Genomic DNA, 19,113 nt, shown 5'->3' with positions numbered 1-19,113 from the left:
ATTGGGCTAGTCAGTCAGTATTCCTACTGATAGGTGCTATTTAATTGATGCTAATAACAGTATGATAATGATCATACTGGACACATAGAAATGAACATCCCAAATGATGTGAAATGCACTGCTGTGCTGAGTCAAAGTTGATGTATCTTTATTCCACAGCAATTAGCACTTTCACCTCTTTGAGCAAAATGGATGAAAGATTGAAGAGTTGTCTCAGGTTGTAGCATACAAGGGGACATATTCCCATCAAAAGCTATTTGCACTTTTCCTTAACATTGATAGAATTGTAGAAAGAACCAGTGCTAGCATATTTTAAGCTGTTATTCCTACCAATGACTCTCAGTAGTCGGTTAATTAATCAATTATGAAACCATCCATTATGTGTATTATCACATCATGCATTCCATTATTTTCTCTCAAGCATTACTAAACAGATTTAATTGCATAAACAGCAAAGAGTTGGAGTAAATTGCTTCCCGTGCTTCAATTGATGTGAGAACAACATCCTTCTGTTCTTATTGAAGCATTTTCTGGTGACGTAAGTCTCTAAGCTCACTCTGTTACTTTTCAGTTACTATGGCCTCTCTGTCTGGTTCCCTGATGTCATCAAACACCTTCAAGCTGATGAGTATGCATCCCGGGTGAAAAGGTTTTATGGAGAAAGAGTTGAAGATTTTGTGTTCAACTTTACACTGGAAAACCAGATCCACACAAATGGAGAATACATCAGAGACAGGTTAGGAGTGGTTAGGTCGTTCATCTCAATGCATGCTAAAGGTAAAACACGTGCTTGGCAAACAGTTGAGAATGTCAGCTCTTTGATTCAACAGTTAGTTAACTCACGTAAAAGGAGGTGGAGATATATGGTGATCAGTGCGCTTTTGCTAAGTGCATATTTTAAACATTTTATTAATTGTAATTTGGAGATTGCAGCTTCAATAAAGAGGGAGATACAGGGGTTATGGATTTCTGAAGGTAGACAGCTTGAATTACTATGATAAAGAGAGACTCAATAGGATGGGCCAGATTTATTTTCAGAAGTGTTCATTAAGCAAGGATGGTCCATGCTTCGTAAACTTGCTCTGCCATTCTGTAAGATCGTGACTAGTACCTGACCCCATTAGCATGAAAGTTTTAAAATTCTTTTTTAAAGGTTCACCATCATGAAGTTTAAAGCTGTAACGTTTGAAGATTCCCTCTTTAAGAACTGTTATTTTGAAGACGTGACATCGTTATCTACTTATTTTAAGAACTGCACATTTACAGAAACCCTTTTCTATAATACAGGTAAGTGAGTAAATTATGAATTTGCAGTGGCCGAGGAGACAGATCCTGATGTCCTTAGGCTGATATTTACTGCACAATAATCATGTCCACTGATGCTGTCATAGTTGATAATTCATCAATGTGTGTAAGATATGCTTCAGTGATGTTGTCGGTGTTGGATCCTGATGCAATCCATACGGACTTTGGAAGTTGAAAGAGAGGCCAAAATTTTGTTGCTTCCAATAATTTTATTAAGTGTTACAAGAACAAAGAAGATGAAGGGAGAAGCATGGTGAGATACAAAGAGGAAAGGAGAGCTAAAGGAAAGAACAGGCAGGGAAAGCAGAAAAATTAGCAAACAAATGTGATCTGGTCTTCTTATAGCAGACCACTGAGTCCAAGTTCAGGGTTCAAAGTATACAACTCTGAAATGCTTCTTCTTCAGGTAGCCATGAAACCAAGAGAGAAAAGAAAGGCAGCACAATCATCGACCCCCCCCCCCCCAAGTCCCCCCAACCGCATAAAAAAATTAGCAAAAACGGAACAGGTACATCAACCCCCACATTCCTCCTCCCGCACAAAAATAAATGAATAAAACGGAATGGAATGGAATTCCATTGCAATTCCAACAGATAACAGTTAACCAATTAAGTAGCCAGATTCAAACAATGTGACACCCGGCACTGAAACCAAGGAGTTTCCAGAAAATTACAGAGGCCACTGTAACCACTGAAAAACTCAATGAACAATGACATGTTATATAGGTAATTATGTGAAAGCATGAACAAGCATTGGAATGTTAAACTACCAGAAAAATAACAACTCTGCAGCCCATTCCACCACAGAGTCCAACCTTAACCACAGCATTCCTGAGAATTGCTGAGTGGAACATTGTTACCTATTTATGAGTCCAGACCCGGACCCTCAGTGCCAAGGCTGACATGATGCTTGTGGATGCATTTAGCCTCTACTCAGCCAATTTACAGCTACCAAGGCAACACTGCTTCTCGAAAACTCCAGCCCATTTTCCCATTTATCAGTGGCAGGCAAAGGGTTTATATCTAATAAGGTGGTCTGAGAAGTTACAAAGGTGACACCATGCCCTTGCGCCAGGATAAATAGTGAGTAATGATGAGGGTATAGATAGGGTAAATACAGGCAGGCTTTTTCCACTGAGATTGTGTGGGACTACAGCCAGAGGTCATGGAGTAAGGGTGAAACCTGAAAAGTTTAAGGGGAACATGAGGGGAAACTTCTTCACTCAGATGGTTATGAGAGTATGAAATGAACTGCCAGCACAAGTGGTGTATGCAAGCTCAATTTCAATGTTTAAGTAAAGTTTGGCTAGCGACATGAATGGCAGGGGTAGGGAGGGCTGTGGTGCCAGTGCAGGTCGATGGGAGTATGCAGTTTAAATGGTTTTGGCATGGACTAGATGGGCCAAAGGGCCTGCTTCTGTGCTGTACTTTTCTATGACTCTAATGGATGGGACTTCTGAACAGTCACATTTCACTTCCAGTTAAGAGTTTGAATACAATTAGACCTGATTTCAACATCATAAGTATATTAGTAGCTTCAGCCATGCCCAAATGTGAAATTGTCAGTATATTATACTTATTCTGAAGGCATGGAATGAAAGTGCATGGAAATAGAGTCATTTTGTGTGTTGATATGAGGTGAGGTGAGGATTTTGACATCCAAATTTAAAATGTATCCTTTGATGCAAAGATAGTGAGGATATTACACTGTGTGCTGTTTTAACAAAGACAAAACCACTTTAACATTCATCTTCTTTAAAGGAATTCTGTATGTTTGGATGCTTTACAGTTATTTCACACCATACCTCTGCCATAGGGGAATATAACACTGCCATTCACTTCAATAAACAGCCTTTTGAAACATAAACCTGCATGTCGTCTGCGGAGTTTGAGAGGAAATATTTTCATAATTAACTGCATAGCTTTCCAGCCTTCCTTTCTGTGCTTATGCTCCTTGATTTTTCTTGGCAGCAGTTTAAACAGATAATGATAATGAGGAATAATAAGGTGGAAGTACCAAGCATTAAGTTATTTAATTAATAATTTCATCTTTGAAACAATGCCAACCGTAAATTTATATGCATTTCTTGATTTTCTTCAGATCTTGAAGAGTCTAAGTTCATTGACTGTCAGTTTATCAATACCACGTTTCTACACAACAAGAAAGGTTGTCAGATTAACTTTGATGAAGACTACAGTGCCTACTGGATTTACTTTGTCAACTTCTTAGGAACACTAGCAGTGTTGCCGGGCAACATTGTATCTGCATTGCTCATGGATAGGATTGGACGCTTGACAATGTTAGGTAAAATTTCTCTTTGATTTTTTACAAACACTTTGCAGATTAAAACCTTCTTGGTAGTGATCATTTGGTGATATCACATTCCACCTCATTTAATGTAGTATAGAGAACAGAATTGATTCTGGTCTGATGCTAAGCATCTTGTTAAAATTCTTCTGCTTGATATTTGGAAAGAGACTGTTGTTCTTAATTTGCCCATGGAACAAATTAAACAGGAAGGCAGCAGGTTTGATTTCTAATAAGTTCTGAATTAGCCAAGTTAACTCAGGGCAGTAGTTAAACAATTAATAATGAAACTTCTAGTTCCAAGATGTGCAAGAACAAAATAGGTGAAGATTTTAATTCGTGGCTCTGACCTTGAGATATATGTTTCATACAGCATAAAGCATTCCAGTAGAATATGGTCGATTAGTTGGAGAGAACATTGTTAAAGTTCTACTTTGCTATATTTTGCTTTGTGGGTTTTCTTGGTTCTGGTGTGTAAAACACGAGATTTCAAATGAATTAGTCTGGGAGTATCATCGAATTATTAGTCTGGGGGCAGAGGCACTGCATTGATTTTCGTAGGACACAGTTTTCCTTATATTACTAGGGAGTCTATGCTTTGGGAGTTGTTCAGAGGGCACAAGTAAGCTGAGACTGCAATTTTATCAGCTATGTCTTGACCTGTGTTGATGATTTATTTGCCAAGTGCAAGCCTACCAGAAAACATGGGAAGTTGCAGGGCAGTGGACCGAGAGGGATGGCATCTTAGCACAGTGTGCACATTTCTTGTCCAAAATGAATTATCAGAAATTCAAAATATACTCCTGTGTTATTTATAAATGTACGTTTCACAATTCATTCATTTGAATTGGGTTTTTTTAGCATATTATATTCACTGTCAGGGAATTGACAATACTTCCTCAAAATTTGTCATCCTGTATAATTAGAATCCGGTATGTTACCATTTTGCTTAACTTGCATTAGGAACAGTATCATCATCCCATAACCCAACTGCATTCTTTTGAGAACTGCAGGATATCTAAAAAAGACTGCAGGTTTTTAAGTGCTTTGCCACTAGATGGAAGCACGGCACAAAGATGAATTCACCAATCTTTCGATAAATGCAACATGAAGCACGATGAGAAAACTTGGCACTGAATTAATCAGCTAATTGATTATTTTTTTCAGAAGGAAACATAAGAATGTTCCTTGCATGGAAAAAACTATGGAGTTAAAGTTGGACAGTAGTTATTGACTTATGTAATGTGTCTAATGATAGTGTACGCTGAGTCGTACGTCTGATTCATATTACTGTTTTATAAACAGCTAATTTATTAATACTATCATTTTCTATCAGAAATAATCTCATGACCTAGTTACCAGTTTTCAGGAAAAAAAAACATACTTCTACGTTATCACGCTTATCACCTGTCGGCATTCTTCCCATCCATGCTGGTTATGGACAATTGGTATCCTGCTCAGATACAGGTAGTTTCAGTAATCTGGCAAGTATCAGAATGTCTCATTATGTTGTAATAGATGGGCTTTCTGAGCATACTGATACATGATGAGTATTGAAAAGATCAACATTAAATTGCTGAGGATACATAAATTTTTAGGTTGGTTAACACTACATAATATAAACACAAATGTAGACTTAGTAAACATCCTTAATAATTTCCTATCAATCTTTTCCACGTATCATAAAATCAATTATGTTAAACAACCTGTTTATTGGATGTCACAGTATTGACTCTCATGATGGAGCAAAGCCAGTAATATGATTTGAAATGTAACTCAGATGGATGGGAGGTAGCCACAATTCATTGACTATTGGTACTTTATCTCTGTTTGGGATACAGTAATAGACCCAGGGGTAAACCATTCAGCCCTCGAATCTCCTTCACCACTCACTTGGATCAGAGTGTTCACAGGGAGCTCTTCGTATTCTCTTTTACACCGGGTGACAGAGCCCCCACCACACATCCTTCTGATTTCATGAGCAGCAGGCAGGGAGGGGCAGTCAGCTGCATCATTTGGATTTTCATGCTGCTGAAGACTTACACAATGTGCCCATTTTTGAGTTGAGGATTGAAATCATGCCAGCTGCCAGCACTTACATGGGACTTAGAAGAGTACAATACCCATGAGAAATGTCTCGAACATAAGTGGGAAGGGATTGAACAAGGGGGGATAAAACAATGTTAAGGTATGCAGAAATGAGTTCAGTGGGGCAGGAGGAAGCTGAGACAATAGGTCTACCTGGACAGGCAGGTTTGTGGATCTTGGGTAGGAGGTAGAAATGGGAAGTGCGGGGTGTGGGAATTATGAGGTTGGTGGCAGTGGATGGGAGATCCCCAGAGCTGATGTTGGTGATGGTATAGGAGACAGTGGCCTGGTGCTCCTTAGTGGGAACATGATCAAAGGGTAAATAAGAGGAGGTATCAGAGAGTTGTCGCTGTGCCTCGGCCAGGTAGAGGTCAGTACGCCAGACAACAACAGCTCCCCCCTTATCAGCAGGTTTTATAGTGAGGTTGGGATTGGTGCAGAGGGAGCGGAGAGCAGAGCGTTTGGAAGGAGTGAGGTTGGAATTGGAACAGGCTGTGGTGAAGTCGAGACGGTTGATGTCCCGTCAGCAATTAGCAACAAAGAGATCCAGAGCAGACAGAAGACCAGAGCGGGGTGTCCATGAAGAGGAGGAGGGTTGAAGACGGGAGAAGGAGTCATCGGTGGGGGTAGGAGAGTCCTTGTCAAAGAAGTAAGCTTGGAGACGGAGCCGGCGGAAGAAGAGTTCAGCGTCATGGCGTACGCGGAACTCGCTGAGGTGTGGGCGAAGGGGGACAAAGCTGAGGCCCTTAATGAGGACAGAGCGCTCTGCCTCAGAGAGTTGAAGGTCGGAGGGAATGGTAAAGACCCGGCATGGATGAGAGATGGGATCAGAGGGGGGAGGGAGGCTAGTAGTGTCAGTGGAGAGGGAAGGGTTGGGGTGAGAGGAAGATGGAGCCTCTGAGGGCCCAGGAGCTAACGATGGGATCTGAGGGAGAGGGGATTGCAGAGTGGTGGTGGGGGAAGGGGAGACGGGAGTCACAATCACAGCATGTGAAGACCCGGCCTGGAGTTCAAGGCTGGAGTCGCAGTCGGTGGTTGCGCAATCGCTTTGAAGTTGTCCATGGTCGTTGGAACACGCATTGATGGTGCTGGAGTCCAGGTTTTGAATATGCCCTGGGTTGTTGGGGCAGCCAAGATGGACGACCAGGCCCGGGGCCACGATATGAAGTCCATGCTTGCTAGCGGTGGAGCCAGCAGGCTCTGGGGTCTGCAGATGGAAGATCTTGCGATCCTTGCAGGACGTGATAAAGTCAAAGAAACGGTGATTGCACGCATGGATCCGACGGACGATGAAATAACGGACAGGTCCATTACAAACGGAGAAAAAGGTGTCCCGGAGACGTGGAAAGGATTGTGATAGGGACGCCAGGTACCTTCTCATGGCGGAGAGTGTCGTCCTCAGAGCTCGACGGGAGAAACAACGGGAGGCAGAGTCAATTAAATGTGAGTACCTGGGATCCTCAGAAGGTCCAAATTGAGAAGCTCGAAAACAGATCCTGAAGCCAACTGGAGTCAGCTGGTGGAGACACGTTCCAAGGAGGAATATGTGGCTGTAATAGCGGGTCTGGGTCAAAATATGATCGAAAAGTTGAAGGGATGAAGAAACTATAGATGGGAGCAGCGAGAGAGGGTTTCACTGAACTCCCGTTGAAGAGAAGATTTAAACTTCTTCAGTGTAGGCATCACTGACAGAGGCTTCGCAGTAGTGAATTTAAAGAGCAAACACGAGGAAATCTGCAGATGCTGGAAATTCAAACAACACACACAAAATGCTGGTGGAACGCAGCAGGCCAGGCAGCATCTATAGGAAGAAGCACTGTCGACATTTCGGGCCAAGACCCTTCGTCAGGACTAACTGACAGGAAAGATAGTAAGAGATTTGAAAGTAGTGGGGGGAGGGGGAAATACAAAATGATAAGAGAAGACCGGAGGGGGTGAGATGAAGCTAAGAGCCAGAAAGGTGATTGGCGAAAGTGATACAGAACAGGAGAAAGAAAAGGGGAGGGGGGAGCACCAGAGGGAGATGGAGAACAGGCAGGGTGATGAGCAGAGAGAGAGAAAAAAAACCAAACAACTAAATATGTCAGTGATGGGGTAAGAAGGGGAGGAGGGGCATTAACGGAAGTTAGAGAAGTCAATGTTCATGCCATCAGGTTGGAGGCTACCCAGCCGGTATATAAGGTGTTGTTCCTCCAACCTGAGTGTGGCTTCATCTTGACAGTATAGGAGGCCATGGATAGACATATCAGAATGGGAATGGGACGTGGAATTAAAATGTGTGGCCACTGGGAGATCCTGCTTTCTCTGGTGGACCGAGCGTAGGTGTTCAGCGAAACGGTCTCCCAGTCTGCGTCGGGTCTCACCAATATATAAAAGGCCACACCGGGAGCACCAGACGCAGTATACCACACCAGCCAACTCGCAGGTGAAGTGTCGCCTGACCTGGAAGGACTGTCTGGGGTCCTGAATGTTGGTGAGGAAGGAAGTGTGAGGGCAGGTGTAGCACTTGTTCCGCTTACAAGGATAAGTGCCAGGAGGGAGATCGGTGGGAACGGATGGGGGGGGACAAGTGGACAAGGGAGTCGCGTAGGGAGCGATCCCTGCGGAAAGCAGAAAGGGGGGGGAGGGAAAGATGTGCTTGGTAGTGGGATCCCATTGGAGGTGGCGGAAGTAATGGAGAATTATACGTTGAACCTGGAGGCTGGAAGCTTAACTACCTGTTTTTTTTTCTAGAAAATTTGTCTAAAAATTCATTCTCTACTTAAAGGAGGATTAACAATTATTTTTGGATTATTATATCTACAATCTACTGATCACACTAATGTTACATGAGCTATAGGTATAATAATATTTACACAGGGTTCCCTGAGACCTGAAAATTATTTCAAGGGTTCCTCCAGGGCAAAAAGGTTGAAAAAGGCTGCTCTAGGGAGAACAAAACAAATTTGTCCAACCTTTCCTTTTTGCACATGCACTCTAATCCAGACAGCATCCTAATAAAGCTCTTCTGTACCCTTTCCACAATTTCCACATCTTTCCTACAACTGAGTGACCAGAACTCAGAAGGAGAATCAGGTTTAATATCACCAGCATGTGTCGTGAAATTTGTTAAATATGTAGAGCAAAAATATAGAAATAAAGAAGTAGTGAGATAGTGTTCATGGGTTCAACATCCATTCAGAAATCAGATGGCAGAGGGGAAAAAGGCTGTTCCTGAATCATTGTGTGTGTCTTCATGCTTCTGTACCTCCTTCCTGATGGTTGCAATGTGAACAGGGCTTTTTCTGGATGATGGAGGTCCTTAATGATGGACGCCGCCTTTGAGGCACCGCTCCTTGAAATGTCCTGGATACTGCGGAGGCTAGTGGCCATGATGGAGCTGACTGCAGCTTATTTCAATCCTGTACAGTGGCCCCCACCCTCTCCCACACGTACCAGACAGTGATGCAGCACGTGTTGCATGCAATGCTCCAAGTGTGGTCTGGCTTCCTTACTCTTAAACTTTACTCTCCAATCAATGAAGGCAAGCATTATGTATGTACACCTCCTTTACCACCTAATCCACTTGTGTACCCACTTTCAGCAAAATATGGATGTGGACCCTCAGATCCCACTGTACCTCAGTGCTAAGGAGGATGCCATTAACTGTATACTTTCTCTTGTCATTTGACATCCTCAATTCTCCCCAGCATCGAGGACATCTTCAAAATGGCAAGGACCCAAGAAACCGGCACCTATCCTTAAAGATGCTTACCATCCAGGACATGCCCTCTTCTCATTACTACCATCAGAGAGGAGGTACAGGAGCCTTAGGACACACCCTCAATCTTTTAGGAACAGCATCTTCCTCTCCACTTTCAGATTTCTGAATGGTCCTTGAACTATGAACACTAGCTCACTATTTTGCTCTCTTTTTGCACTATTTATTTACTTTTATATTTCTTATTGTAACTTACAGTAATTTATTATGCATTGCACTCCACTGCTGCTGCAAATCAACATTTACCAGTGATTCTGATTCTAAGGTGCACACCTCACACAGGCTTGGGTTAACCTCTCCACCTATATCTGTAACTGATTGATATCATTCTGTATTCTCTGCTAAGCAGAATTTACAATATCTACAACTCCAGCAATCCTGGCACCATCTGCAAACTTATTCTTTTGCTGATCTTTACTTTCATCCGACTAATGGACATACATCATAAACAAGGTCTCAGCACCGATCCTTATGGAATACCACTGATAATAGCCTTCCACACCTACTCTTTGTCTTCAATTGATAAACCATTTTCAAATCTAAACCTGTAGTTCACCCTGGATTTCATACATATTTATCTTCTGAATCACTCACCATGATGAGCCTTTTCACAAGCCTTAGTAAAGTCCATGTAGATTACATCCACTTCCTTATCTTCATCAAGTTCCTCAAAGCATGACCTGCCCCACACAAAACCATGCTGACTTACTGAGGGAATTACAGAGGCATGAGAGGGGAGCTTGCTCAAGTGGATTGGAGGAGGATACTGGTGGGGATGACAGCAAAGCAGAGATGGCTGAAGTTTCTGGGAATTGTTCACAAGGTGCAGGATAGATATGTCCCACAGAAGAAGTTGTTCTCAAGTAGCAAGGGTAGGCAACCGTGGCTGACAAGGGAAGTTAAAGACTGCATAAAAGTCAAGAAAGTGCATATAAGGAAGCAAAAGTGAGTGGGAAGTTGGATCATTGGGAAACATTTAAAATCCAACAAAAGGCAACTCAAAAACCTTTAAGAAGGGAAAAGATGAAATTTGAGGGCAAAATAGCCAATGACATAAAGCAGGATACCAAAAGCTTTTCAGTTATAAAAAGAGTAAAAAGGAAACTGAGAGTTAATATTGGACAACTGGAAAATGATGCTGGTGGGACAAAGAAAAGGCAGATGAACTGAATAAGTACTTTGCATCAATCTTTACTGTGGAAGAGACTATCAGTGTGCCAGAGGTCCGTGAGTGTCAGAGAGCAGGAATGAGTGCATTTGCTATTACAAAGGAAAAGGTGCTAGGCAAACTCAAAGGTCTTAAGGTGGATAAGTCACCTGGACCAGATGGACTACATCCCAGTGTCCTGAGAGAGGTTGTTGAAGAGATAACAGATGCATTGGTCATGATCTTTCAAGAATCTCTTGATTCTGGCATGGTCCTGGAGGACTGGAAGATTGCAAATGTCACTCCACTCTTTAAGAAGGGAGGATGGCAAAAGAAAGGAAATTATAGGCCAGTTAGTCTAACCTCACCTCAGTGGTTGGAGAAGTGTTGGGAGTCTATTATTAAGGATGAGGTTTTGGGGTACTTGGAGACTAATGATAAAATAAGTCAAAGTCAGCATGGTTTTATCAAGGGGAATCTTGCCTGACAAATCTGCTCGAGTACTTTGAGGAAGTAACAAGCAGGGTGGACAAAGGAGAGGAGTGGATGTCGTTTACTTGGATTTCAGAAGGCATTTGATAAGGTGCCACACATGAGGCTGCTTAACAAGATAAAATCCTATGGCATTACAGCAAAGATACTGGCTTGGTTAGAGGAATAGCTGACAGGTAGGAGGCAGCGAGTGGGGAAAAAAGGGAACCTTTTCTAGTTGGCTGCCAGTGACAAATGGTGTTCCTCAGGAGTCAGTACAGGGACCATACTTTTCACATTGTTTGTCAATAATTTGGATAATGGAATTGATGGCTTTGTGGCAAAGTTTCCCAATGCTACGAAGATAGGTGGAGGGGTAGGTAGTGGTGAGGAAGCAATACGATTACTGCATTTTGATAAAAGGAACAATAGTGCAGACTATTATCTAAATGAGGAGAAGATTCAAACACCGGAGGTGCAGAGGGACTTGGGAATCCTTGTGCAAGACACGCAGAAGGTTAATTTATAGGTTGAGTCCATGGTAAAGAAGACAAATGCAATGTGGCATTTATTTCAAAGGGAATAGAATATAAAAGCAAGGAGAAAACGCTGAGGCTTTAAAAGACACTAGTCTGGCCACACTTAGACTATTTTCAACAGTATTGGGTCCTATATCTCAGAAAGGATGTGTTGTCATTAGAGAGAGTCCAGAGGAAGTTCACAAGGATAATTCCAGGAACGAAAGGGTTAACAAATGAGGAGCGTTTGGCAGCTTTGGGCCTATACTCACTGGAATTTAGAAGAATGCAGGTGGATCTCATTGAAACCTACTGAATGTTAAAAGGACTAGATAGGGTCAATGATGTCTCCTCTGGTTGTGGTATCCAGAACTCGAGGGCTCAGCCTCAAAATTGAGGGGTGTCCTTTTAGAACAGAGGTAAGGAGGACTTTTTTTAGCCAGAGAGGTGAATTTGTGGAATACTCTGCCACAAACTGAGGTGGGGGCCAAGTGCATGGGTATATTTAAGGCAGAAATTGATAATTTCCTGATCGGTTCGGACATCAAAGGATATGGCGAGAAGGCAGGTGCATGGTGTTGAGTGAGATCTGGGATCAATCATGATAGAATGGCAGAGCAGACTCAATGGGCTGAATGGCCTAATTCTGCTTCTATGTGATATGGTCTTATGGACTTTCTGTAAACAGGCCAACGTACATAAATCTTATCCCTCAATAACCTCTTCAGTAGCTTCCCTACCATTGACGTGAGGCTTTCTGGCCTACAATTACATAGATTATCCTTGTATCCTTTCTTGAACAAAGGCATAATGTTTTCTACTCTCCAGTCCTCTGGGACCCAACCTGTTGTTAGGGAAATACAAAGATCTTTGTGAAAGCCCCAAAGATATCCTCACTTGCTTTGCTCATTATTCTGACATATATTCCATCAGACCCTGGGGACTTAACCACCTTTTTACTTTCACTTACTGGGCTCTATACATTCAGCAATGATCAGTGTGCCTCTTTGGAAAGCCAACAATAAGGGCCTTGTAAATCTCTAGTCAAAATGCCAGGGTTAGACGGTAAAAGCTAGATGAGGTAGTAGGAATATCGAAATGGGACACCTCAAGCTGCTTATGCAGACTCTCAGGTAACTGTAGCAGAAACATTGGAAATAGTGCACTATTGCTTATCAGCAAAGAGTAAATTTAGAGATCACAAGTGCAGGAAAATGATGTGATGTAAAATAATGTGGATATTTTGCTCATTTTAGGCTGTATTTCATTAAAGTAACATCTCATTAGCTTGCAGTATTAAATAAGTATTTTTTTCTCACCTGTTCTCAACTGTTGGCTGCAAATTCATATCTATTATCAGAAAATTATTCATCCATATCTTTCACCAGAGATGGTCACAAATTCATCTTGACACTGCAATGCAGTACCACAGGAACACTGCACTGCTGATTGGTTGACTTTCAGGTTGGAGCCTGTTTGTCCTGCCTAGTGAATGGATAAGGTTTTGAAAAAGAGTGGAGAAGTTACTTCCAGTGTTCTGGCCAGCATTAATCTTTCATGCATCATCATAATTTGGGGGGCATAATTTGTGTGTTAATTGGGTTCCATGTTTCCTACATAAATACAGTGAATATGAGTTAATAAGTGCTTCACTGGTTATAATACATTTTAGGACCATTGACGTCTTGCAAAGTGTAGCATAGATGGAAGTCTTACTTTCTCACATTTAGGCGGGATTGTGAATTATCATAAACACAAAGTATACTGCAGATGCTGTGGTCAAATCAAGACGTACAAACAAGACCCCCCTTCCCCTCCCCCACCCCTTGTTCTATCCTCTGATTGGTTTTTCACCTGGCACATTCCACCCTCCCCCCACCTTCTTTATAGGGCCCCTGCCCCCTCCTACTTCAGTCCTGATGAAGGGTCTTGGTCCGAAACGTTGACTGCTCATTTCAACAGATGCTGCCCGACCTGCTGAGTTCATCCAGCTTGTTTGTACGTCTTGTGAATTATCATTGTTCTTATTAAAATAATTTCTAGCCTTGCAAGTTACTCTGTTTTTTGCTCCTTATGTATGTTGATTTATATATTTCAGCATTTTCTGTCATTGATCCTTATTACCTCATCAACCTCTGCAGGTGGCTCCATGGTCTTGTCTGGGATCAGCTGCTTTTTCCTGTGGTTTGGGACCAGTGAAGCCATGATGATTGGAATGCTGTGCCTGTACAATGGGCTGACCATTTCAGCATGGAACTCTCTCGATGTGATCACTGTAGAACTTCTGCCAACTGACAGGAGGTGGGTTTACAACCTATTTTGTTTTTGCAAACATGTCATTCCCTGAGATTACGCATCTTTCAAAATAGGATGTGGGTTAGCAAATCGTGGGCCTTGGCATTTAAGTGACCTGAACCTCCTGAAAAGCAGCTGTACTTTGTGGAAATAACAAAATCTAAAGCTTTTGATCGTATTGCCCAATGAACAGCACCATTGTGATTGCTAATCTAATTTTACCATTATGCCTTATCATTATAATTCTGTGAGAAAATGCAGTTAAAATAATAGCTACTCCCCATACTGGAATTAATATCAGTCCACCAAAATCACATTCACAATGTAAAGCTCATTCAGGGTACAAGATTTAATTTGATTACATTGGTGTTTCAAGTGTCTTTCTGCATAAATGCAGCTTTGTTTTCATATCTAACTTCCATATCACTGAGGAAAAAAGGTCTGCATAAAGGTCCTTTGCTTCTGGTGCATTCAAAGGTAGTGTCGCATAAATTCCACTAATTGCTGAACCAGTTACCAATTCAGAAGGCTGTGATTTAAGTCCTGCAGCAGTAATGTGTACAAAATGTTGGCTGTCACTCGAGTGCAGAACAGAGGGTTGTAGGAGCTGTCTTTGAATGAGAAGTACACTAAGAACTCCTTCCACACTTTTGTCAATGTTAGAAGTCTCTTACCACTATTTTGAAGAGTAAGCAAATTACTGAACTCCCACTACTATTTTTATTCTTTATTTATTTTATTTATTGAGATAAGGTGCAGAGTAGACCCTTCTGACACTTCAAGCTGCACCACCCAGCAACTCCTGATTTAACTCTAGCCTAATTAGGGGACAATTTACTGTGACCAAGTAACCTACCAACCAGTAGGTCTTTGGACTGTGGGAGGAAACCAGAGCACCCGGAAGAAATTGACATGGTCACAGGAAGAACTTACAGACTCCTTACAAACAGTGGCAGGAATTGAACTCAGGTCACTGGTACTGTAAAGCTACCAGGCCACCTGGTCATTATCACATTCCTGTATATGGAATCTCACTCTGTGAAAACCAGCTGTAAGTTTTTCCACAAACTGTTTCCCATTAATCTATAATATGCTCTGTCTGAACCTGTGATGGAAGCAAATTCTGTGGTAATTCTTAAATGGATGACTCTTTCAAAGATATAGCTTCAACAGACAGATGTGATTCTGTTCCTCCAAATCCACTGGGGTGGAGTGGGAATGTCTTTCACTCATTAATCTCACCCAATGGCATCTTAGAGTAGACTAGAAAGAAGGTGCAATCTATAAATATGCAACTACTTTGGGTGTATCTGCTTTTATTTTAATCCTGCTGGCTTTTAATCTGTTTTTATAATCTGCACCAGGGTGATCAACCAATATTTATACTACTTCAGTGAGTCTCCTCCCATGATATTTTGTCAGCCAATTAAACTTAATTACCAAGTGGTTGTCCCACAGCTGGAGAATACCTTCCAATAAAAAGCAATGGTATTGGTTCCAACATGATATTTGAAGAAGATGGAACCCTTTGTTCCCAAGCCTTTGTTAGACAAAGCTTCTGCCAGTTTGGAGTCATTGAAGCTGGTGTCACTGGATGTCATTAGAAGATCTGAAAACTGACTCTGTGCTGAGGTTGTTGTAGAGGGGAACCATGTGGATGAAAAATAGAAAGAGAATGAAGATGAATTATTGAGCAGCTCCAAAGAGATAGGGTGGAAGAAAAAATATTGCTGCTGCCTTACTGACTACAAATGGACGGCTATGAACTGAAAAACGACACAAGAGTTTTCAATGAGCTGAACGTGTAAAGTTCTTTTAAGAGCTTAAAGTAGTCAACTGTACCAAAACTGCTGGCAAGTTGAGAAGGATAAAGAAGGAAGAATAACCTTCGTTAAAACCACAGAACAATTTTGATCAAAACTATTTAGGTGTTATTGGAGGAGAGGGAATCCTCAATGAAGGGGCTTAGACAAGGATATCTGGTAGGATGGACATGAATTCGATTGAGATTCAATGAGTTGGAATAAAATATTGGGAAGAAAATTTGGAAATTCAAAGGACAATTGTTATCTTTTTATTGAGCTGATGGTGTCTGGTTTAAAAGGGAGGAGAATATGGCTGAATAGAAAGTATAGTTACCAATACCATAAAATGTGGAGGCCTGAGAAAGTAATTGGGTAGTCAGGAGTAAAATGGAAATATGATTGATAGAGCCCAACCCAGGGGTTCATGGATCAGAATGCCTGAGGGAGAATAAGGGAGAAAGCAGAGAAAGATTTGGGGTGGGGCTAGAAGAACCATAGGAATCTTACTGCTCTGTTAGGGGGAAGGGACAAAGCAGGCTTGGCAGCTGATCAAATGCTGTTAGTGACGAAGAGGTTCTTGATTTGCTCCATCTTTGCTGAATGTGACAAGGTGACAGTGGGTTTAAGCAGATTTTGTCATGGTGTAAAGAAGCTAGGTGTTAGCTTCATAGTCCAAGATAATCCTGGCCTAGTGACCAGATTTGGCAAACACAAACAGGACTTGTTGCTAGTCAGGCCAGACCTGGCAGTGGATGGATAAGACTGTCGTCTCCCACATTGGTTCGAGTTTACAACCTTCAGTTTGATAAAGAGGTGCTGGGGGTTGGAGCCTGTGAGTGGGCAGACTGAGAGGAAGAACAAGGTAGCATATCCCCAAATATGGCATTGTAGAGCCCTGGTCCTTGATCAAAGTCAGCTCCGAAGAACTGAAGTTTGAAATATTGATTGAAGAAAGAAAACATCATGTTTGTGCCCTGGGAATCTGGAATGAATGACTGCCTCAGCAAGAACTCCTCAACTAACTTTGTTGCTGTTGGCCATGTCTTGTATTCAATGAAGCAGTGCAGGGGGGCTCATCACTTCTGCCGCTTTGGCAAAAGCCACATCACAACAAGTCAAGTCTACAGAAAATTGTAGACATAGCCCAGTCCATCACAGGCTCATCCCATGGAGTACAGCCACAAGTAAACAACATCCATCATCAAGGACACCCTCCATCCAGGCCGTGCTCTCTTCTCACTACTACCATTGGGCAGGAAGTACAGAAGCCTTCGGTCTCACACCTCCAGCTTCAGCTATTACCCTACAACCATCAGGCTCCTGAACTGGAGTGGATAACTTCACTCACCACAACCTGAACTGATTCACTTTCAAGGACTCCACAATTCATGTTCTCGGCATTATTATTTTTAAAAATTTGCACAATTTATCTTCTTTTGCACATTGGTTATTTGTCAGACTTTGTTTACGTGTAGTTTTTCATAAATTATATTGTATTTCTTTGTTTTCCAGTAAATGCCTAGAAGAAAATGAAACTCTAGGTAGTACATGGTGACATCACATGCTTTGATGATAAATTTACTTTTACTTTAATTGATATCAAGTTGGAAACACTCTAGTGATTAGAACCTTACCTCGTACTAAGTGTGGTCCTGCCCCATCAGTTTTACACCACAGCTAAAGCCACTAAGTACGAAAGAGAAATCCACTAGTCACATAACAGGAAGGTTCTGTGATTGCACCTGATTATGCAATATTCCAGCTGTAGGTGACTGCTCTTACCTGCATGCTGATTCTCATAAAATGAGAAAGTACTTGTGAAAGGGAGACACCCAACTGTGACTGGCCTCCAGCCTCATCGGTTCCAAATCCCTGATATTTCTCCAACTGCCTAACCCAGGCTTCCCCTTTCATCTGTGAGAGAATTTCCTAGAAATCTCACCTTTCTACTCGTGTCTTTCATTGTGAGCCAGCTTGCCCTGAGGAAGATGCGGGAATTCGTCATCACTCTTGCAAAGGATTGTGCAGATGTATTATATGGCATGCGTGGTGGGGCGTAAAGGAACAAGGTCTCAGCATGCTGGGAAGATGGTAATGTGCAAGGTGGTGACCTCAACATTCAGCATTCAAGATTGTTCAGTGGCATTTCCAGTACACAAGTGTAAAGTAGATCAAAGTAATTGTTACTCCAGATCCAATGCTGCACGAAAAACACAGTAAGATAAAGAACACAATAATTGAAAAACAATAACTATGCATGTAAATACATAAGATAGCCTCTACTTTGATTTGTGTACATAAAGTGATGCTTGCAACTGTAGTGTTTGTACATAAGGTGACTCTGACAGGAAACGATAATGTAGTGATGGGGGAGGGGTGGGTTAGTAAGTGGAGGTGTTGATTAACCTTACTACTTGTGGAAAGTAATTGTTTTTGGATCTGGTGGTACTGGCATGGATGGTATGTAGCCTTCTCCTGTATGGGAGTAAGACAAACACGAAACCAGTTGCTAGGGTTTTCTAATTGTTACCAACAAGAAGCTAAATGTCATTTGCTTCTTGTGAGGCAAGACTGATGAGGAGTGTTGTCTCAGTGTGCTGCCTGGTTAGTTAGAAGAGAAATCTTTGGAGTTTCAGCGGGAAGTACTTATGCTGTCCATTGAGTAAGGTTGTGTGCAAAGTCGCAGGAAATGGATGGACCAGACATCACCATGAGTAAAAGAGATTGTTAGACATGAGTCCCATTTTGCTGTCAAAGTGAAATATTAAATTACTCATATTGAAATACATTACTACCTACAGAGTATAGTGGCAGTTGCACATTATTTTTCAAATTCGCTCCATTTATCTCACGTTGATTAGTACATTGTTTAATGCAGATGAAGAATCCTTCCCCTCTATATCCAGATCCTCTTGTGCTTCATAAAAGCGTTCACAGCTGTACTGCAGAGGCCTTTCAAGAAAAGTGTCACAGAAAATAACATGGGAAAATATTAGACATTACAGATTTAAATTACTTTAAGAGGATTGAGTTACTTTAAGTCAAGGGTTTCCAAACTTTTTTTATGCCACAGACTCCTTCCATGTGTGGATGCCAGTTTGGGAACCTCTGCTTTACATAGACCCAACCAACATTCCCACCATTAACCGGCATGCAATTTTACTTGAATTTTTAGAGAAGCTTAGCCATCAAAATGATCCAGGTTTTTTGCTTTTGGTGTCAGGCAAGTGGCCAGTCACACTGTCCACTAACTCCTTAGAATGCACCAAACCATAAAATTAAAAGGAATGATGTTATTTGCCCACACCAGCCTGGAACAGTTGGTCTACATGCTCTATTTCTGTGCCACGTAATATGTAAAAACTGATAACAAGGTGAAAAACTCAGTGTTGTCTGAATAGGGGCAGCCAAAATCTA

The 19,113-nt window shown here is 41.8% G+C and overlaps 1 protein-coding gene across 7 annotated transcripts in view; it reads left to right on the top strand.

The window, feature by feature from the left end:
- The window catches only part of sv2ca (synaptic vesicle glycoprotein 2Ca), a 183,573-nt gene that overhangs the window by 158,328 nt on the left and 6,132 nt on the right, over positions 1-19,113 (top strand). For all 7 annotated transcript variants that reach the window (XM_073048263.1, XM_073048260.1, XM_073048261.1 and 4 more), the window contains exons 10-13: positions 572-736; positions 1,154-1,287; positions 3,406-3,609; positions 13,738-13,897. In XM_073048263.1, coding sequence (XP_072904364.1) covers positions 572-736; positions 1,154-1,287; positions 3,406-3,609; positions 13,738-13,897 — 663 coding nt within the window. The remainder of the gene's footprint in view (positions 1-571; positions 737-1,153; positions 1,288-3,405; positions 3,610-13,737; positions 13,898-19,113) is intronic.

Source organism: Hemitrygon akajei, chromosome 6 (genome assembly GCF_048418815.1).
Source record: "Hemitrygon akajei chromosome 6, sHemAka1.3, whole genome shotgun sequence".
Taxonomy (NCBI): Eukaryota; Metazoa; Chordata; class Chondrichthyes; order Myliobatiformes; family Dasyatidae; genus Hemitrygon; species Hemitrygon akajei.
Note: the sequence above shows the minus strand (reverse complement) of the source record. Positions and strands in the feature narration are given on the sequence as shown.